The sequence below is a fragment of the Augochlora pura genome, chromosome 7 (assembly GCF_028453695.1).
Source record: "Augochlora pura isolate Apur16 chromosome 7, APUR_v2.2.1, whole genome shotgun sequence".
NCBI classification, from domain to species: domain Eukaryota; kingdom Metazoa; phylum Arthropoda; class Insecta; order Hymenoptera; family Halictidae; genus Augochlora; species Augochlora pura.
Window position 1 is genome coordinate 17,324,955 of NC_135778.1, and position 15,343 is coordinate 17,340,297.

Consider the following 15,343-nt stretch of genomic DNA (forward strand, 5'->3'; position numbering starts at 1 on the left):
ACCAAATATCAATTGGCATTGTTGCGTAGCTTTGGGTAGGATTTAGGGAAATTTGGCTGGTTCGGACTTGTAAAAATTAACTAGTTACACAGAAATCGTCTTTAAAACTTTATTTCCTGGATAACTATGTTATCTCCAAGCCTTCAAAATAAAGTCCGTGCGTATTTCTCCGAGGAATCGAGTTTTGTTCCTGCGTTCCTTCTGGTTCTTCCTCCCTTGCTCAATAGGAAAATTGGGGTCCTCTAGCTGGATGCTGATTCGTCGGATGGCTCGTCTTCCGGTTGCAGATTGGTGGTTCGACGGTGCGCGTGCGTTGGTAAGTTGATAGTCAAGCGCGCAGGGGTAAAAAGCCCGCCGAAACGAACGGTGTGGGTGTGTGCCGTGCGCGAAGATTTCGGCTCGAGGACTGAGTGAGAGAGAGAGGTGAGAGAAGGGTTCCGAGAAGTCCTTGTCTAAAGATTTACGACGTCCTGTACTTGAGAGATAGGGGTTTGCTATTGTGACTCGTCTAGTTCATGTGAAATTGGAGAGGGTCTTACGAAAGGCTACGCGACTTTCTCTACATTCCTCGATTAGTCTCGCTAAATAAAAAAAAGGCTCAACGAAGAATTTCGTGGGAACTCTCTCATTATCTCCTTACATATTCTCAGTTATTCCTCTCGGCCGATACTGTATCTCTATATAAATATACGATATAAATCTGTATTTACATTCGAATTTCCCTCCTGTCGGCATCAACTAAGTTTATAATTTGTATAACCAGAGGTGCTATTTATAACTACGTTCGCGTGATCACGCAACAGCATAAATTTATTTTCCATAGTTTTTTAGAAATTTACAAAAAACTTCTTCGGATCAACTAGGTATTTTCACGACGAGTTGTAAAATTTTAATAATACAGTCGTTTCTCAATTTACGACCTTTGTTTTCTCCGAATTCGAGGACCTTTTCATTTTCATTATACTTCTGCAAATTCGCCCTCGCGTAGTTTTTTTTGAAAAAGAACGGGAGATGATCAAAAGAAATAGAACTAATTGAACGAAATCTATATGTAAGTGTCCATGTGCACGAAACATAAACCGTCTTACTTTCCTTTGCTTGCAGTCTCACTCTCTTCGCACATTCATATTTGGCGCTCCATCTGAAGCATGTGGCGCGGTATACGATTTGTACTTTTCGCTTCATACAATTTTCAACCACATTTCCCAGCGCATTCCCAAAACATTCGCTAATCAAAAGATATTCACGTCACATATTCCAGATGAAGTGCCAGATGTGGATGCACGAAAAGAGTGAGATTGAAAACAGAGCAAAGTGAAATTGCCTATGTCTCTTCCATGCGGGTACTTATAAATGGATTCTGTTGAGTTAGTATGTCTTCCTTGATCATCTCTTGTTTTATTTTTAATGAAATTGCACCAAGATGAACACGCAGTAGTATGATGGGAATGAAAAGGTTATTGAGTTGGGAGAAGATCTTCAATTGAGGGACAACTGTATTATTAAAATTCTGTAGTTTCTCGTGAAAATCCCTACTTGACACGAAATTTTTTGTAAATTTTTAAAGAACTGTGAAGAAGCAGTTGAAAACAATTACATATTCACAATGGATAATTAAAGAGCAATTGTTTAGACTACCGTTCATTGAGTTAGAGTAATTTTTTGAATATTTATACTAATTGATATTTGGCAACCATGAATCGCACGTGCTCCTAGTTATTTATTTATATATTTCTTCGAAATTCATTGTTTACTGATAAAATTATCGTTCGTGGAACGTTTTGCAATTGATTGGGTGAAAAGGGCAAGTTTTTGATAGGTTGTACAGTCCGTTTTATGCATTATTTTAGAAATATCATATTTTTAAACGTTAGTAGACTTTCAAAAATGTCACTAGACGTCTTCATGTTACGTTATCACGTTTCATGAGCGACGCGAACATAGGCACTTGTTTATATTACGACCACGCTATTAGACTATACGTTTCAATTCATGGCGGCAGGAGGGAAGTTCGAATGTATATATAAATTTATATCGCATATTTATATAGAGACATTGTATCGCCCGAGAGGAATAACTGAGAATATGTAAAGAGACAATGAGAGAGTTCCCACGAAGTTCATCGTCAAGCCTTTGCTTTCTTTAGCAAGACTAATCGAGGAGTATAGACAATGTCACGTTGGCTTTCGTAAGATCCTCTACAATGTTGCACAAACTAAACGAGTCACAGTAACAAATCCGGACCGCTAAAGTGTTGAACGTCGAAAACCATTAGTTAGGGACTTCTCGGAACTCTCCCTGACCTCTCTCTCTCTCTCTCACGCTGTCCTTGAACCGAGGTCTTCGCGCGCGGCATACCCCACTCCGTTCGTTTCGGCGGGCTTTTTGCCCCTGCGCGCTCGACCGTCGCGCACTCCCAGCCGCACGCGCACCGCCGAACCACCAATCACCACCAATCACCACCAATCTGCAACCAGAAGATGAGCCATCCGACGAATCAGCATCCAGCTAGAGGACCCCAATTTTCCTATTGGACAAGGGAGGAAGAACCAGAAGGAACGCAGGAATAAAACTTGCTTTCCTCGGGAAAATACAGACAGACTTTATTCGACAGTCAAAGAAAGTAGATCATAGAGCTCTATCAATAAAGTACCAGTTTTTGCTTAAAATATTCAAAGTTGTACAACTATCTACAACCTTTCACGAGCAGAGCGGTTCAGCGCTCCACGGGCAACCGAACCACATCAAATTCCCTACATCCAGACAATTCAGACCGTAACATTCAAAAGCTTTTTGGATATTTATAAAAAAATATAGATGAATAATTAAAACCAATTGGCCAGCAATGTTAGTCAATTGGAGAGTAATTTTTTAGCTATATTTCATTAAAATTCATTAAAATGGTAAACCAGCTTCACACGGGTCGTGACAATAGCGTTGGTCAGCGTACAAACGCGATGAAAATCAATTAAAAAGGATTACATAAATTGCTGTCCGACTTTTGTTTGCTTTATCGATGGTTTTATCATCGTAATTGATAACGTCAAGAATTATCGGCCTTGGATTTGTAACTACTGGCAGGCTAAATCGCGTATAATGAAACAAATAAAGGACATTCTTGCTATATGCCAAAGTACCGATGTGAAAATAATTAAAGAAACTACGAGTAACGAACGGAGGCAGTGTTGGAGAATAAAGAGAAAAACTAGTATCAGAGCGAGTGCGAGTGTGAGAACGGGAGCGAGTGCAAGAGCAAGCTTGTGTGCACCTGTGTATAAACGACGGTTGCGCGCCCGAAGAGAAACGTGACGAAACGAAAGATTCGATGAACACGTCAACGAAAGCGTGGTAGATATCGGGTAAAACGGTGAACGGACTATTAAACGGCGTTTACTCTTTCTATCGGGATCAATTTGCATAATCGCCGTACTTTAAGGGAGCACATTCCGTCAAGTTTTCGAAACAAAGTGAACAGAAACAAGAAGCAGTAAGGAAAGAAGGGACGAAGCAAGCAAGAAAGCAAGAGAAAAATACAGGAGAAAAGGGATGATGTTAAGGTTATGCCGAAGTACGTTCCATGACACGTGACACGTTAGATATTTTTGCGAGAATACGTTTTGTTACGTGATAGCGTGCGAGCGAAAGGTGGACGTGAACGAGAAGAAATCTTCGGATGTTTGTAATTCGGTATGCCGGGGAATCAACAGAACGTTGTGTTTCAGCGGGTCGGTTCCGCCCTGTTTTACGGGTTATCGTCTCTAATGATCACTGTCGTAAATAAAACGGTGTTGACGTCGTTCGAATTTCCATCATTCCAAGCGCTCGGCATAGGGCAGATGCTGGCAACGATTGTGTTGTTGTCGGGTGCGAAGAAACTGCGTTATGTCGAATTCCCTAACCTAGAAGTGGCAACTTTCGCAAAGATATGGCCGTTGCCAGTGATTTACATCGGTAACATGATCTTCGGATTAGGCGGTACGAAGCAGCTCAGCCTCCCGATGTTCACCGCTCTGAGGCGATTTAGCATTCTGATGACGATGATCGCCGAGTACTATATCCTGGGAGCAAAGGCTCGCGTTTCCGTTCAGTTGAGCGTCTACACGATGATCGCCGGAGCGGTGGTGGCGGCATTGAACGACCTCGCTTTCAATTTCGAAGGTTACATGTTTATCCTGTTGAACGACCTGTTCACGGCCGCGAACGGCGTCTACATGAAGAAGAAGCTGGAATCGAAGGAGCTGGGAAAATATGGATTGATGTACTATAACTCGTTGTTCATGATCCTTCCTGCGATCGCAATCGCTTGCTGGATGGGAGACGCGCGCTCGGTCCTTGAGTTTCCCCACTGGGACAATGTTTTCTTTATTCTGCAGTTCGGGCTTTCTTGTGTGATGGGCTTCGTGCTTTCCTATAGTATGATTCTTTGTACACTGCACAACTCTGCCTTGACCACTACTATAATCGGCTGTTTGAAAAATATATGTGTCACGTATCTCGGGATGATCGTCGGCGGCGATTATATATTCACGTGGCTGAACTTTATCGGACTGAATCTGAGCGTGATCGGTAGCCTAGTCTATACGTGGGTGACATTTCGGAGGAAAGAATCTTTGGAACCAAAGTACTCTCCACTCGGTCAAGATCAACCAACCAGAGCTCAAAACGTGTAATTTCAGATGACATTACGTCCTTCTTTTCGTCTCTTTGCTTCGTCCTTATCTTCGTATTCTGTCTTCATTTCCGTCTCGGCATTGTCCGTTCATTTTTCGTTCATTCCTTTTCTCACTCGGAGCATTCCGGACAGTTCTTTCCATCCTTTCGTTCAGTTCCATTTCGCTGTCGTTGCTTACAAACAACTCCCAACATAGTAAACAAGTTTCTAACAACAAAAGAAATGGAGAAAAGTCGGAAGACTGTGAGTGTATGTTTTCCGCGTATGTGCGAGAGGGTAAAGTGAGGGGTAAGGGGTGAGAGAAAAAGAAAAGCAAAGCACAACGAGATGACCGTCATACCAAAGCAAAAAAGGCCATAATTCTCGGATCGAGGTGAATGCGAGATTCGCGGTTTAAATAACGTCGTTAGTAGTAAATTACTTGTAAATAGTATATAGCCGATAATAGTGTTCGTACGTTTCTAGGGGAAAACCAATGATCGTCGATATGTACAGAGAACTTGTGTACAGAACGTGTACAGAAAGGTTTTATTGAAATAAATTCTAATGATAGAGAAGTATGATCTCGATCGTTATTGTCCTCGATCGGTTCCAGGCGGCTCTGTTCGAAGATTTTTCGGCGATGCCTCGTTTGCGAGAGATTACGCAATGGATCGCGTCGATTTGACGCCTTTACAGCGCGCGATTTTGACAATGGGCGCCGCCGCGATATCCTTCACGAATCCGTTTCGCGGTGACATGATTGCGTGTCTAGGAGAGACCACCGGATCCAAAGCTCTTGGCCACTGCCGTCAACAGATGCTGGCTACCTCTGAAGGACGTCGCATCCTCGAGGAACAACCACGCATTTCTTCCGCAACGGTCGATCTCGATGCGTTAAAACGCTTACCAAAGGGGACCGTGGGCAGAACCTATCGGGAATTTTTGGACGTTAATGTAAGCCCTGAATTCGGCACGCGTAACTCGATATTTTATCAAAGAATTTTGTCACAGAATTTTCTCCTTCGCATGAAATACCCTAATAGCTTCAATAGCTCCATTGTTGTTTGTCCAAGTATATGTATAGTTCTCGAGTGCAAACTCGAAACATTATTTCTACCTGTGCAGTATGCAGAGTGGTAGAGAAAAAAAGAATCGACGTTGCTTCGCCGTGATTCCATGTTAGTGTCGAAAGATAGAAAAATCGTCAGGTTCCTCTTTTGCAGAATGTGTCGCCCGACTCGAGACCGTTGGTCAGGTTTGTGGAAGATACCGAATTGGCGTACGTGATGCAACGGTACCGAGAAACACACGACATTTTTCACGCGATGCTTCTGATGCCGACCACCATGCTTGGGGAGGTGGCCGTTAAGTGGATAGAAGCGTTGCAATTGCGTTTGCCGATGTGCTTGACCGGTGCGATATTCGGCGCGTATCGGTTACGTCCAAGGTAATAATTGGTAGAATTATAAAAGCTACGTATGATAAAAGAGTACCACGCGGTTTTCAGACAGAGGAAAATGTATCTCCGATATCATCTTCCGTGGGCCATTCAAACCGGGATCGACGCGAAATTCTTGTTGGGAGTTTACTTTGAGGAACGTTGGGAGCAGCCCCTCGAGGAATTCCATCGGGAAATGAATATCGTACCGCTGGTCGAAGTTGAACGGAAATCGAGCAAATCCGAATAGACCCCGATACTGTTTCATTAGGTAGCTATGTGACAACTTTACGGATGGTATAACAATGTTTATTCGTAACGTCGTAACGTTGGAAATATGAAGAATATAATTTTTATAATGATGGAATATACGAGTGCGACTTGTATTACAAATTTCGATACTAATTGTAACCGTAAATAGAAAGGATTGTTCGATAGAAGAGGACGCGCAAACGCGCTACGCCGACACGGTTGATTATCGATCATTGTTTCGAAGATTGAGATCTTACAAGTTTGTCGAATAGATCGACAATTGCCGTGCGATGTACATAGAATATATGTGTCGCTCGGTCGATGAAACAACGTTTGCGAAATTGATTGTCTCGTTTCGTTTGCATGCGATGTTCGCCACTTGCGAACTGTCTAGATAAAAAACCTTCAAAGAAACCGTGTTTCATTGACAGGTGACCGATTGCGCGTTTTCGCGGAAGTTTTTCATGTTCGTTTCCAGTCGAAACGTACCCTTAATCTAGTCGAAAGCTTAAAAACGTAATAGGAAACATTGATCCTTCCGCGAAACCGAGATTAAAATAACTTCCTCCCTGCACCGTGGCTTCTCGAGAATCCGCGAAATCTTATTCTACTTACAAGATAATCGTATATCATAGGTGCAGCGATGAGCACACATTGATACTGATACCGATAACAGCGATATCGAAAACGTTCTTGGAAATGTAGTCGATGCTGAAACAGAGTCGCCGACGAAAATATTGACTGTTCGAGCACAGTTGGGAAAGGTTTTGCCACGTATACGAGCACCTTGTCTATGCGAGGTAATATTGCGACGAAAACTTTGTGTAGTGGCGGATTTACGATTTCGTAGGCTGACAGATTTTCTCGTTGATTCTAATTTAAACAGACGGGGAATTCTCTTTAGTGCCATATTTCTATAGGCAGACTATGATTTGTGAGAACCTATTCTACTGATCGCTGGTTAACGTTGCTATTGATAAATCCGCCATTGATTGTACGACGCGAGAATGAGAAGCGTGGGTGCGCGTTTGTGAACCAATCGGATTGCCGGCGATAATTTCAAAGCGCAATCATTGTCGCGTACACGATTAGGCGAGAGTACGAAGATACTTATCAAAACTTGTTATCTCTCGGTGACGGCGAACTTACTCGATATACAATTTACATGTATTTCTATATGTATACTTGTACGTACACGCATATATACGTAAAGACCAGAGTCCATAGTAAATCTAGTTGAGCATTACGAGTCGATGGCCAGAACATCCTGGAGCGACGCATCGATTTGTACGAGAATCTCGCGAAAGTCTTGAAGTTTGCGTTATCTAAAGGAGAGAGGAGCGACGGATGGTCGAGGATCAGGAATCAAGAGAAAATAGTATTTCTCTTTGTTCCTTCTTCGCCCATAGAATGGTACCGCGCATAGAGATAGAGAGGAAGACAGAATGGAAGACAGAGGGAGAGACAGGAGGAAGCTGGACGAGCATAAAAAAGATAAATTTACATACACGAAACAGGATGCATCTTAGCTGATTGTAACCGATTTGGTCCGCGCAAATCGCGACCGAGTACCCCGTGACTTCAAACGTGCGCCAGTTTCTCGAGATAACGATTCATTTCTTCAAAGGTAGGTCTATCCTCGGCGCGTTTGCTCCAACATTCATTCATAACACGATAGAGATCGTCGGAACAGTGATTAGGCCTCGGCAGAACTTGTGGCTGATACTTTTCGTCGACGTTCATGAGGCCGTTCCTGTTTCCGGTTCCATTTCCGTCTGCACTCCCTTGATACCAGCGGTTGTGATTCTCGAGAACTTGCTCCGCTGTTAGATGCGAATACGGAATTTCTGTACAGTTCGTTAAAATCTCCCAAATTGTTACTGCGAATGACCAAACGTCTGCTCGACAGCTTTGCGTGCTCTGCAAATGAAAAATGCTTGTAAACGAGTATTGTCGGTAATCTTGATGCAACGTTTTCGATGGTCATCATACTTACCAGGATGACTGCTTCCCATGCCATCCAACGAAGTGGAATCTTTCCGTTATACGCGTCCATGTAATAATGGTGGTCGTATTTGCTACAGAACATCGCATGATCGGATACCTTTATCGTCAGATTTTGTCCAACGATGCAATTTCTAAAATGCGCGAATTGTTCACATTTGTAGAAGTAATAATTTACGATTAGCTAGTCAAAGTTCTTTTACCTGGCCGCCAAGTCACAGTGCGGAATCTTCATAGATTCAAGATACTTCATGCCGCATGCGATTTGTCTTGCGAAATTTAAGCGGTCGTTATAACTGGAAGACGGAAAGCAAACGTTAATCGGACAGGGTCAATTTTTTTTTTCATTTACTGTGATGAAATTAGAAACCTTAGTGTCGCCTCGTTATCGGCGTATGTGCCCTGGCTTTTGAAAAAGGTAGGCAGATCCCCCAGCTCACTATATTCGAATACAGCTCCGAACGGTTCTTCCTCAACCAATGCGATCATCTTTGCCACGTGTGGATCTCTGAGAGTTGCCAGAACGCGCATATCTTTTGTAAAGTCGATTCTGGGGAAATCCATCGAATGCGTTCGAATAATAGCGAAGAATAACCAACAGGAAAAAGCGTTAGAATGATAGAAACGTACCGCAAAGAATCGACGACGCCCCGCCAGAGAGATCTAACGATCACCGTTTGCCGATTTTGTACAGACCCTATATTCGGACTCGCGATCCCTTTCGCCTCGCACAAATGCACCTGCCACGAATGGATATTTCGATTTAGACTTGTATATACACTCTCGCAACTTATCCTTATCGTAGTTGGAAATCAATGTTTACCAAGCCAAAGTTTCCTTCGCCGAGCATATCCAGAATTCGTAGCCTGTGTCTCGAAATGCGCCGAATATTTCGTGTATCAAGCGTCCTTGGTACAATCGTTTTGATACCCTTGTCTCGGATGTGTAATGGCGTGAATGGACTCACGGTCGATGATAGCTCCCGCCTTTTTATCTAAAATTACGTGTATTCTTTGTTATGCTACGATTTTAAAGTAAACGTTACAGTAACGCACCGGAAACTAGAAGGCTATAAGGTTTTGGGAAGTACTTAAAAGCTGTTCACTGGTTTGAAAGGCAAGTAATCCAATAGAAAATTTATCACTATCTTATTTCTAATCACGTCTACATCTTACCGTTAAAATATCTGTGGCTGCATAGTACCCTTCGTGAACCTTCCGAATAGTTTTCCCCGGGACAGAATAATGGGCAGGCTTCTTCGTCTCGACGATTGCTGGAACAGGGAGCGCGAATTCCGTCGATTTGTTCCTTGTAAAGTTCGAAAGTTTGCATTTGAAGTCTGTAAAATGACAGAGACAAAAAGTATACATATAGACCAAGATGACGGGGATGAACAGTCCTAAATCAGACTCACCGGTGCAGGATTCGGATGTACGCGGGGATACATTCGGCCCAGCGAGAATGATATCTTCGTCGGAGAGCAGTTGGCAAGCTTTCTCGTATACGATGGAAGTACGATGAGTCTGATTACCGGCAGCTTGCGAATTGGCTCGCGATCGATCTAGTTGATGATCGACCTGGATATTGGTCGAATCAGTTCCAACAAGTGCATTATTGATAATAGCGGCGGTGTCGGATGTGGTTGTAGTTGCAGTTGCTGTTGCGGTGGTGATCGCGGTTGTAATTGTGGTTGCAGTTGTGGTCGCAGTTACTGTTGCGATTCCGGGCGCGATTGCAGTTGCGGTTGTAGCCGTTGTCGTATTTGCAGTGTTGAGGGTACCGCTGGTAGAAGTAGCCATTGTAATGATAACAGGTTTGCGAATCAGAGATAGCCCGTTTACGATCGAACTGTGAAGTTTAACGTCTTTTGGATTGATGGCGATGCCGGGAGCGGACGAGTCGCATAGGAGAGCCGTATGCTTTTGCAAGAGTGCTACCTTGTTACGACCTCTTTGCTTGATCAGAAATGCCGTACAAGTTAAAAAGAGAACGATGACGGTCAACAGCCCGCTAACAAGACCGATGTAAGTTTGAAGGCTTGCCACGGGAAAAGCGTCCGGAGTTAAGTCATCGTCTTTAAGAATTTTGTAAATATCCGTCTCGTTTAAGTCAGACATCGTACTTTCCAGCTCGGACAACTTTCTCCATAATTCGCTTTGATTTCGATCCTCATTGAATGATCGATCGATGGAGGTGTAAGAACCAATCAAACGGTTCTCGATGATTGAGACTGTAGTAACGGAAAACGTTAGAACCGTGCTGCTTACATATCGTGGAAAAGACTAATGTAACTAATGAAACAGAATGGTGAGTCATACCCGTGTGGAAAGTGATCTCGCTGAGAAGCAACCATTTCCCGGCAAAATCGAGTTCCAATTTCACGAACTTTCCAGTCTTGGATCGCAACGGAATTGATGTTGAGAGAACGGTGGCAATCGCATCGTTAGCGTCAATCGGATTCGTTTCCGATATATCCGGATTCGTTTGGTAGTCGCCATCATTAGTGGTGAACCAAATTCGCAGCTTGGAAAACATCTGCGAGAATCAAATCGAGTTAACAAACCGGTTTATTAAGAAGATGACAGGTAAAACGAAAAAAGAAAACTCAAACCTCGACTTCTAATTCCGGCAAACGAGCCACGTGAATCGAACAATTCTCGAATTCCCGTATCTCTTGAAATTCGAAAAGGAATTGAACGGTATTGCGATCGGACCATCCTACCCAATTAGTGGCAGTCGTCGAGGAGGACGAGATCTCGGAGATCTCGCCTAAAATGCCATCCGTCAGCTGGCCCAAACCGTCGACAAGCAAAGAGACAGGCCCGAGTTCCTCATCACCGTCGTACGACGAGTCTTCAACGTTGCATCCTCCGGGTCCTGTTCGTGTTCCAGGCGGAGCGATGTATCTGACGACGTACTCTGCCAATATGTGTTACATTACATTAGATTAGACGTGATTAGATCTATTGGAATTATGTTGGTTGCGGTCGCGTGAACTTACGGTCCCACAAGCATCCATAAATCTCGACTCGCATGCACACGGTTCGAGGATGCTTGCTGTACGGTACGAATCGTACCCTGCTCGCAACGAATGGCAAGTCCAGCTTTTGTTTCTCCACGAGATATGTGTTGCTGTTCCCGCGCAACACCTGAAACGGTCAAGCTTCGTTCGATACTGCCTTTCATACCTTGGAATTTAGTTTATTCGTGCAACATTCACAGGAGACGTCTCGCTTTGCGCTCGAAATAAGAGACCAAACTAGACTGTCCACAACCCCTGGCCCTAACCCAATATCTGATATCGAAAATCTTACAGCTTCGTCGTTGCCATCTAACCGGAATGTCTGTATTATGTCTGTTTGTCCATCGATCCGAACGATCGCGAGATCGAAGCAACGCGGACGACTCCCACGGTCGATTTACCGACGACACGAACTCTGTCACCCTTCAAATTCTTGTACTGATGCCATTTGGTGTCGCGCCAGTATTCGAGAAAAAACGCCTCCGCGAATTCTTGGCCTTGACCGTTGCCAAACCGTCCTTGAGTTTCGGTCCACGCGATCAGGTGGTTTCTCGTCAGGTCGATTTCCAGGTACTCTCGTATTGCGCTGCTGATCTGCGCCTTTGGACACCATGCCCCACCGTTCTTTTCTTGTCGTATTCTACAATCACGGTGACGAAATGTTCAAATTTTTAGAGCTAGTCGGTGATTCTCACCTTCTTTTCTTTCAACCGCATAATTGTAAACAAACTGAAACTTGGGTAATAGAGGAGATACCGAGAAATACGATTTCCTGGCACGGGGTAAAGGAATAAAGTGATTTTCCTTCACGCGTGCATTTCCTGACAACGTTGTTTAAGACCCATGGTTTTTCTCAGAAAAATTTTACTCTTTCACCTTAACTTTCAAGGTCAAAGACAATATTGCGTGACATGTTTTTATCAGATCTTCGTCGATTCTAAGGTGTAGAATCACGATGTAATGATCGTTACACTTAATATTCTGACCGTGCTAACATACTATCCCAGAAAATGCAGTATAAGAGCACGGTATTTGCGGTAATTACAGTAATTCAATAAGTGAAACCGAAAAAGAAAACTTGTTTGCGTACCTCGCATTTTGAGGGCCCACCGATTTGCTTTCATAGCTAGAGGACGCTGTGATGGCATCGTCCGGTATTTTTCCTTCCTCCATACCCAATGGAAGAATGCATTCACCTGAAACGTTATAGTCTTTTCTTGCCATTTCGTTCTCTATTACACGCACAATTTATCTAATTTGTAGTTAGCGAGATGGCTCACCAAACACGTTTCTCGTCAAATCCTCCATGGGCGGCGAATAGCCAGCGACTAGCATTGCCAAAGAGATAACGGTTAACATAGCACGGCGCATTTTGACATCGGATCCTGACATTCGTTACGATGCATTTACAGTTCATGATAGGTCGAGTAAGTCGGTATCGTCGTTCTTTGCCCTGAAACCGAATAACCTGTTTGGCGAATTAACGCGCATCTTCTTCCTCTCGGAAAGAAAACGTTATGAAAGATGTTCGCGGTTAGTGCCATTAATTTTCATTGACACTTTGCTTTGATGTCGTGTTTTTGACAATCATTCATACCCAAGAATCGTTCAATGAAAGTTGCACAGGAGGCACGGTTCGTTGTAACTCGTCGGTCGCTGTTCGGACGTTAATTAGATTCACTGATGAAAAATGAAGACATAGATGGTTGGGGAAGGTGTTGGAGTTGGAGTTGGGGAATGCGCACGGGGTCGAGCTCTGCTATGCGTGCAACAAGTAAAGCACGATCAATACGAGCTGACCGTAGGAACGAGAAGACCATGCTCGCTTCATGAAGTTCTTTTACGTTTTTAACGATTAACGCGTACTTTCGTTAGCAATTCGGATCGATACCGTATTTACTGCTCCGTTCATGATCGGCACTTTCCTGGAATTTTCAATTAAAGTTTCTCCCGATCGATTCGAACAACACACTTCGGCCACGGCACCACCCTTTGTCAACGTACACGCACCATTTTTGAAAACACGGATGAATCGCGTTCACTGTCAACATGATCGTAGTTTGGAAGAAACAACCCTTTCATTTTTATTCTATCACGCATCAAAAATAGATATCCAGTACAGACCAGCAAAACGGTGAGACGTACTTTTATATACTTGCAATTTCCTCCCTCTAGGACCTTTGAACCATTGAATATAACAATTTTTTCTTACCTGCGTCTAAAATTGACGTTTTCCATCGTCGATACAACGTGGTGGGCCGGTAACTTTCGAAAGGCATGGTGTCAGCTTCATTATAATTCGATATGATCCGGCTTGATCTAATACGAGTCGATGACAAAACAACTGTCAATTCGAAATTAATACACGAGTACTTGCACACCGATTTATCACTATGGTAACAGCGGTCAACTTGCACAACTGTATTTCGTTGTTAAATTTCGATTTTCGAATGCAAATTTTGCATTCGCGTTCCTGTTACCGTTCCCGTTCCGAAAGTGAGACGCGCGGCTGACTTGGTACACGCGCAACGCGCAACTCCCCGCTGCTAGCTGTAACAAGGGTTGCCCAGCATCCACGATATTATCCAGTGGGGGCAAAACGATTCGATAGTACAAACGTGATAGGAAAGAGAGAGAGGCAGGGCGTAGATGACTCCATTTTTGTTACTGAAGCAATTATCCTATGGAAATATCTATTGTGATAGAGTTTCAATTTTACTTAGACCTCAGGACAACAAAAGTTTACATTGTAAATTATAGAAAGTACTTTAACGATTACACAATTTAAGGTGAAAGTTTAGTTTTTTATAGTTTCGCACATGTTGATTTCTATTTAGTTTGTTTGTCGTTATATCTAAATTTTGTGTACGATGTCGTAATTATTTATAAATGTATCCATCGAAAAGTGTCTATCCCTAGCTTGAATTAGAGCTCCCGGAAGTTTGAAAACTCATTCAAAATATGTTTTTTGTTAATAACTTGTTAACGATGCCTCAGAGAAAATTTTTGTAAAGGGAAAAGTTGCCTGAGATGATCTCAGGTGTTTCCGCGTACACACATTAAGATCGAAATGACGCGGTTCCCAATGACTTTTTCAAGTGAGTGGGATATTAAATAAATGATTTGCTTTAACGAAATGAAGGATAGACTCTTTATTGAAAATAACACTTAAGAAATAACGATTACTATAACTTTCTGATTTGTATAAAGTGTATGGCGTTGATGGAATGTTTGTTATGTTTCGAAAAATACGGCGAGAAAATCAAGAATTCTGGAAATTACAAGTTTTGTACCCCTTTTATAAATTTTCGGAAAGAGAGCTCGAACGTGGATTGGTTACCGGTGAGGTGGAGAGAGAAGTCAGAGGGCCCGGGCCTTGCGATGACCTAGGACCCCAAAAACCCAAGCGAGTGGCCGGCGCGACCCATCTGGCGACCCTACCATAAACTGGGAAAAAATAAATTTGAAGAAATTACTTTATAATCGGCAGTAATAATATAATTTCGCGATGCAAACGGGGTACTAAAATACTTATCTTCTAAATTGGAGAAATCGGATTTTGAAAAAGGGAAATACAGAAAGGTAAAATTCCTTTGCAGGCAATAAAGCCGGAAAAATGCCTCGACTTAAAGACAAATCTATGAATGCGATAATGGTTTAACATTTGTATGCAGCTGTAGATCATAACGAAATAAAAAGATAAAACTTTGGTAAAGTAATGGCTTTTCGGAGAACTGTCTGCTACGGATGGTTTTTCTATAGAATACTAGCAAACCTGGCGAACTCCGTTTCGCCACCAGATGGCTTCGTTTTTTTGTAACATTTCGTTTGGGGATTAAAAGATGAAGAAAAGTTATTTTTTTTTGTTTTATAAACCATATTGGTTTGTAGTACATGCTATGTATCAGAGATGGCGCTGTATGTGAAAAAAATGATTTTCCCTGTTTTCCTGCTTTTCTGTTGAAATTTTTCC

General features: G+C 42.8%; 2 protein-coding genes across 5 annotated transcripts; one reads left to right on the plus strand and one right to left on the minus strand.

Annotated features, from left to right (window-relative positions):
• Positions 1–2,983: 2,983 nt before the first annotated feature.
• On the plus strand, positions 2,984–6,459 carry LOC144473589 (UDP-sugar transporter sqv-7). The gene is made up of 5 exons (XM_078187563.1): positions 2,984–4,666; positions 4,827–4,915; positions 5,268–5,608; positions 5,878–6,101; positions 6,162–6,459. Exons 1-5 carry the CDS (start codon positions 3,690–3,692, stop codon positions 6,340–6,342), a joined length of 1,812 nt encoding a protein of 603 aa, XP_078043689.1. The 5' UTR covers positions 2,984–3,689; the 3' UTR covers positions 6,343–6,459.
• Positions 6,460–6,997: 538 nt separating this feature from the next.
• On the minus strand, positions 6,998–13,973 carry LOC144472925 (discoidin domain-containing receptor 2). 4 transcript variants are annotated; one of them, XM_078186384.1, is made up of 15 exons: positions 13,583–13,973; positions 12,651–12,823; positions 12,461–12,566; positions 11,785–12,010; positions 11,350–11,497; positions 10,960–11,267; positions 10,667–10,883; positions 9,763–10,578; positions 9,524–9,687; positions 9,172–9,342; positions 8,979–9,088; positions 8,719–8,898; positions 8,552–8,644; positions 8,341–8,482; positions 6,998–8,264 (listed from the first exon to the last, which is right to left on the minus strand). In XM_078186384.1, the coding sequence occupies exons 2-15, from the start codon at positions 12,760–12,762 to the stop codon at positions 7,926–7,928; spliced, it is 3,132 nt and encodes a 1,043-aa protein (XP_078042510.1). In that variant the 5' UTR covers positions 12,763–12,823; positions 13,583–13,973; the 3' UTR covers positions 6,998–7,925. The 4 variants fall into 4 exon arrangements, with proteins under 4 accessions (XP_078042510.1, XP_078042512.1, XP_078042511.1 ...); XM_078186386.1 differs by lacking the exon at positions 13,583–13,973 and adding an exon at positions 12,968–13,029; XM_078186385.1 differs by lacking the exon at positions 13,583–13,973 and having other exon boundaries at positions 12,651–12,947.
• Between the last annotated feature and the right edge of the window lie 1,370 nt (positions 13,974–15,343).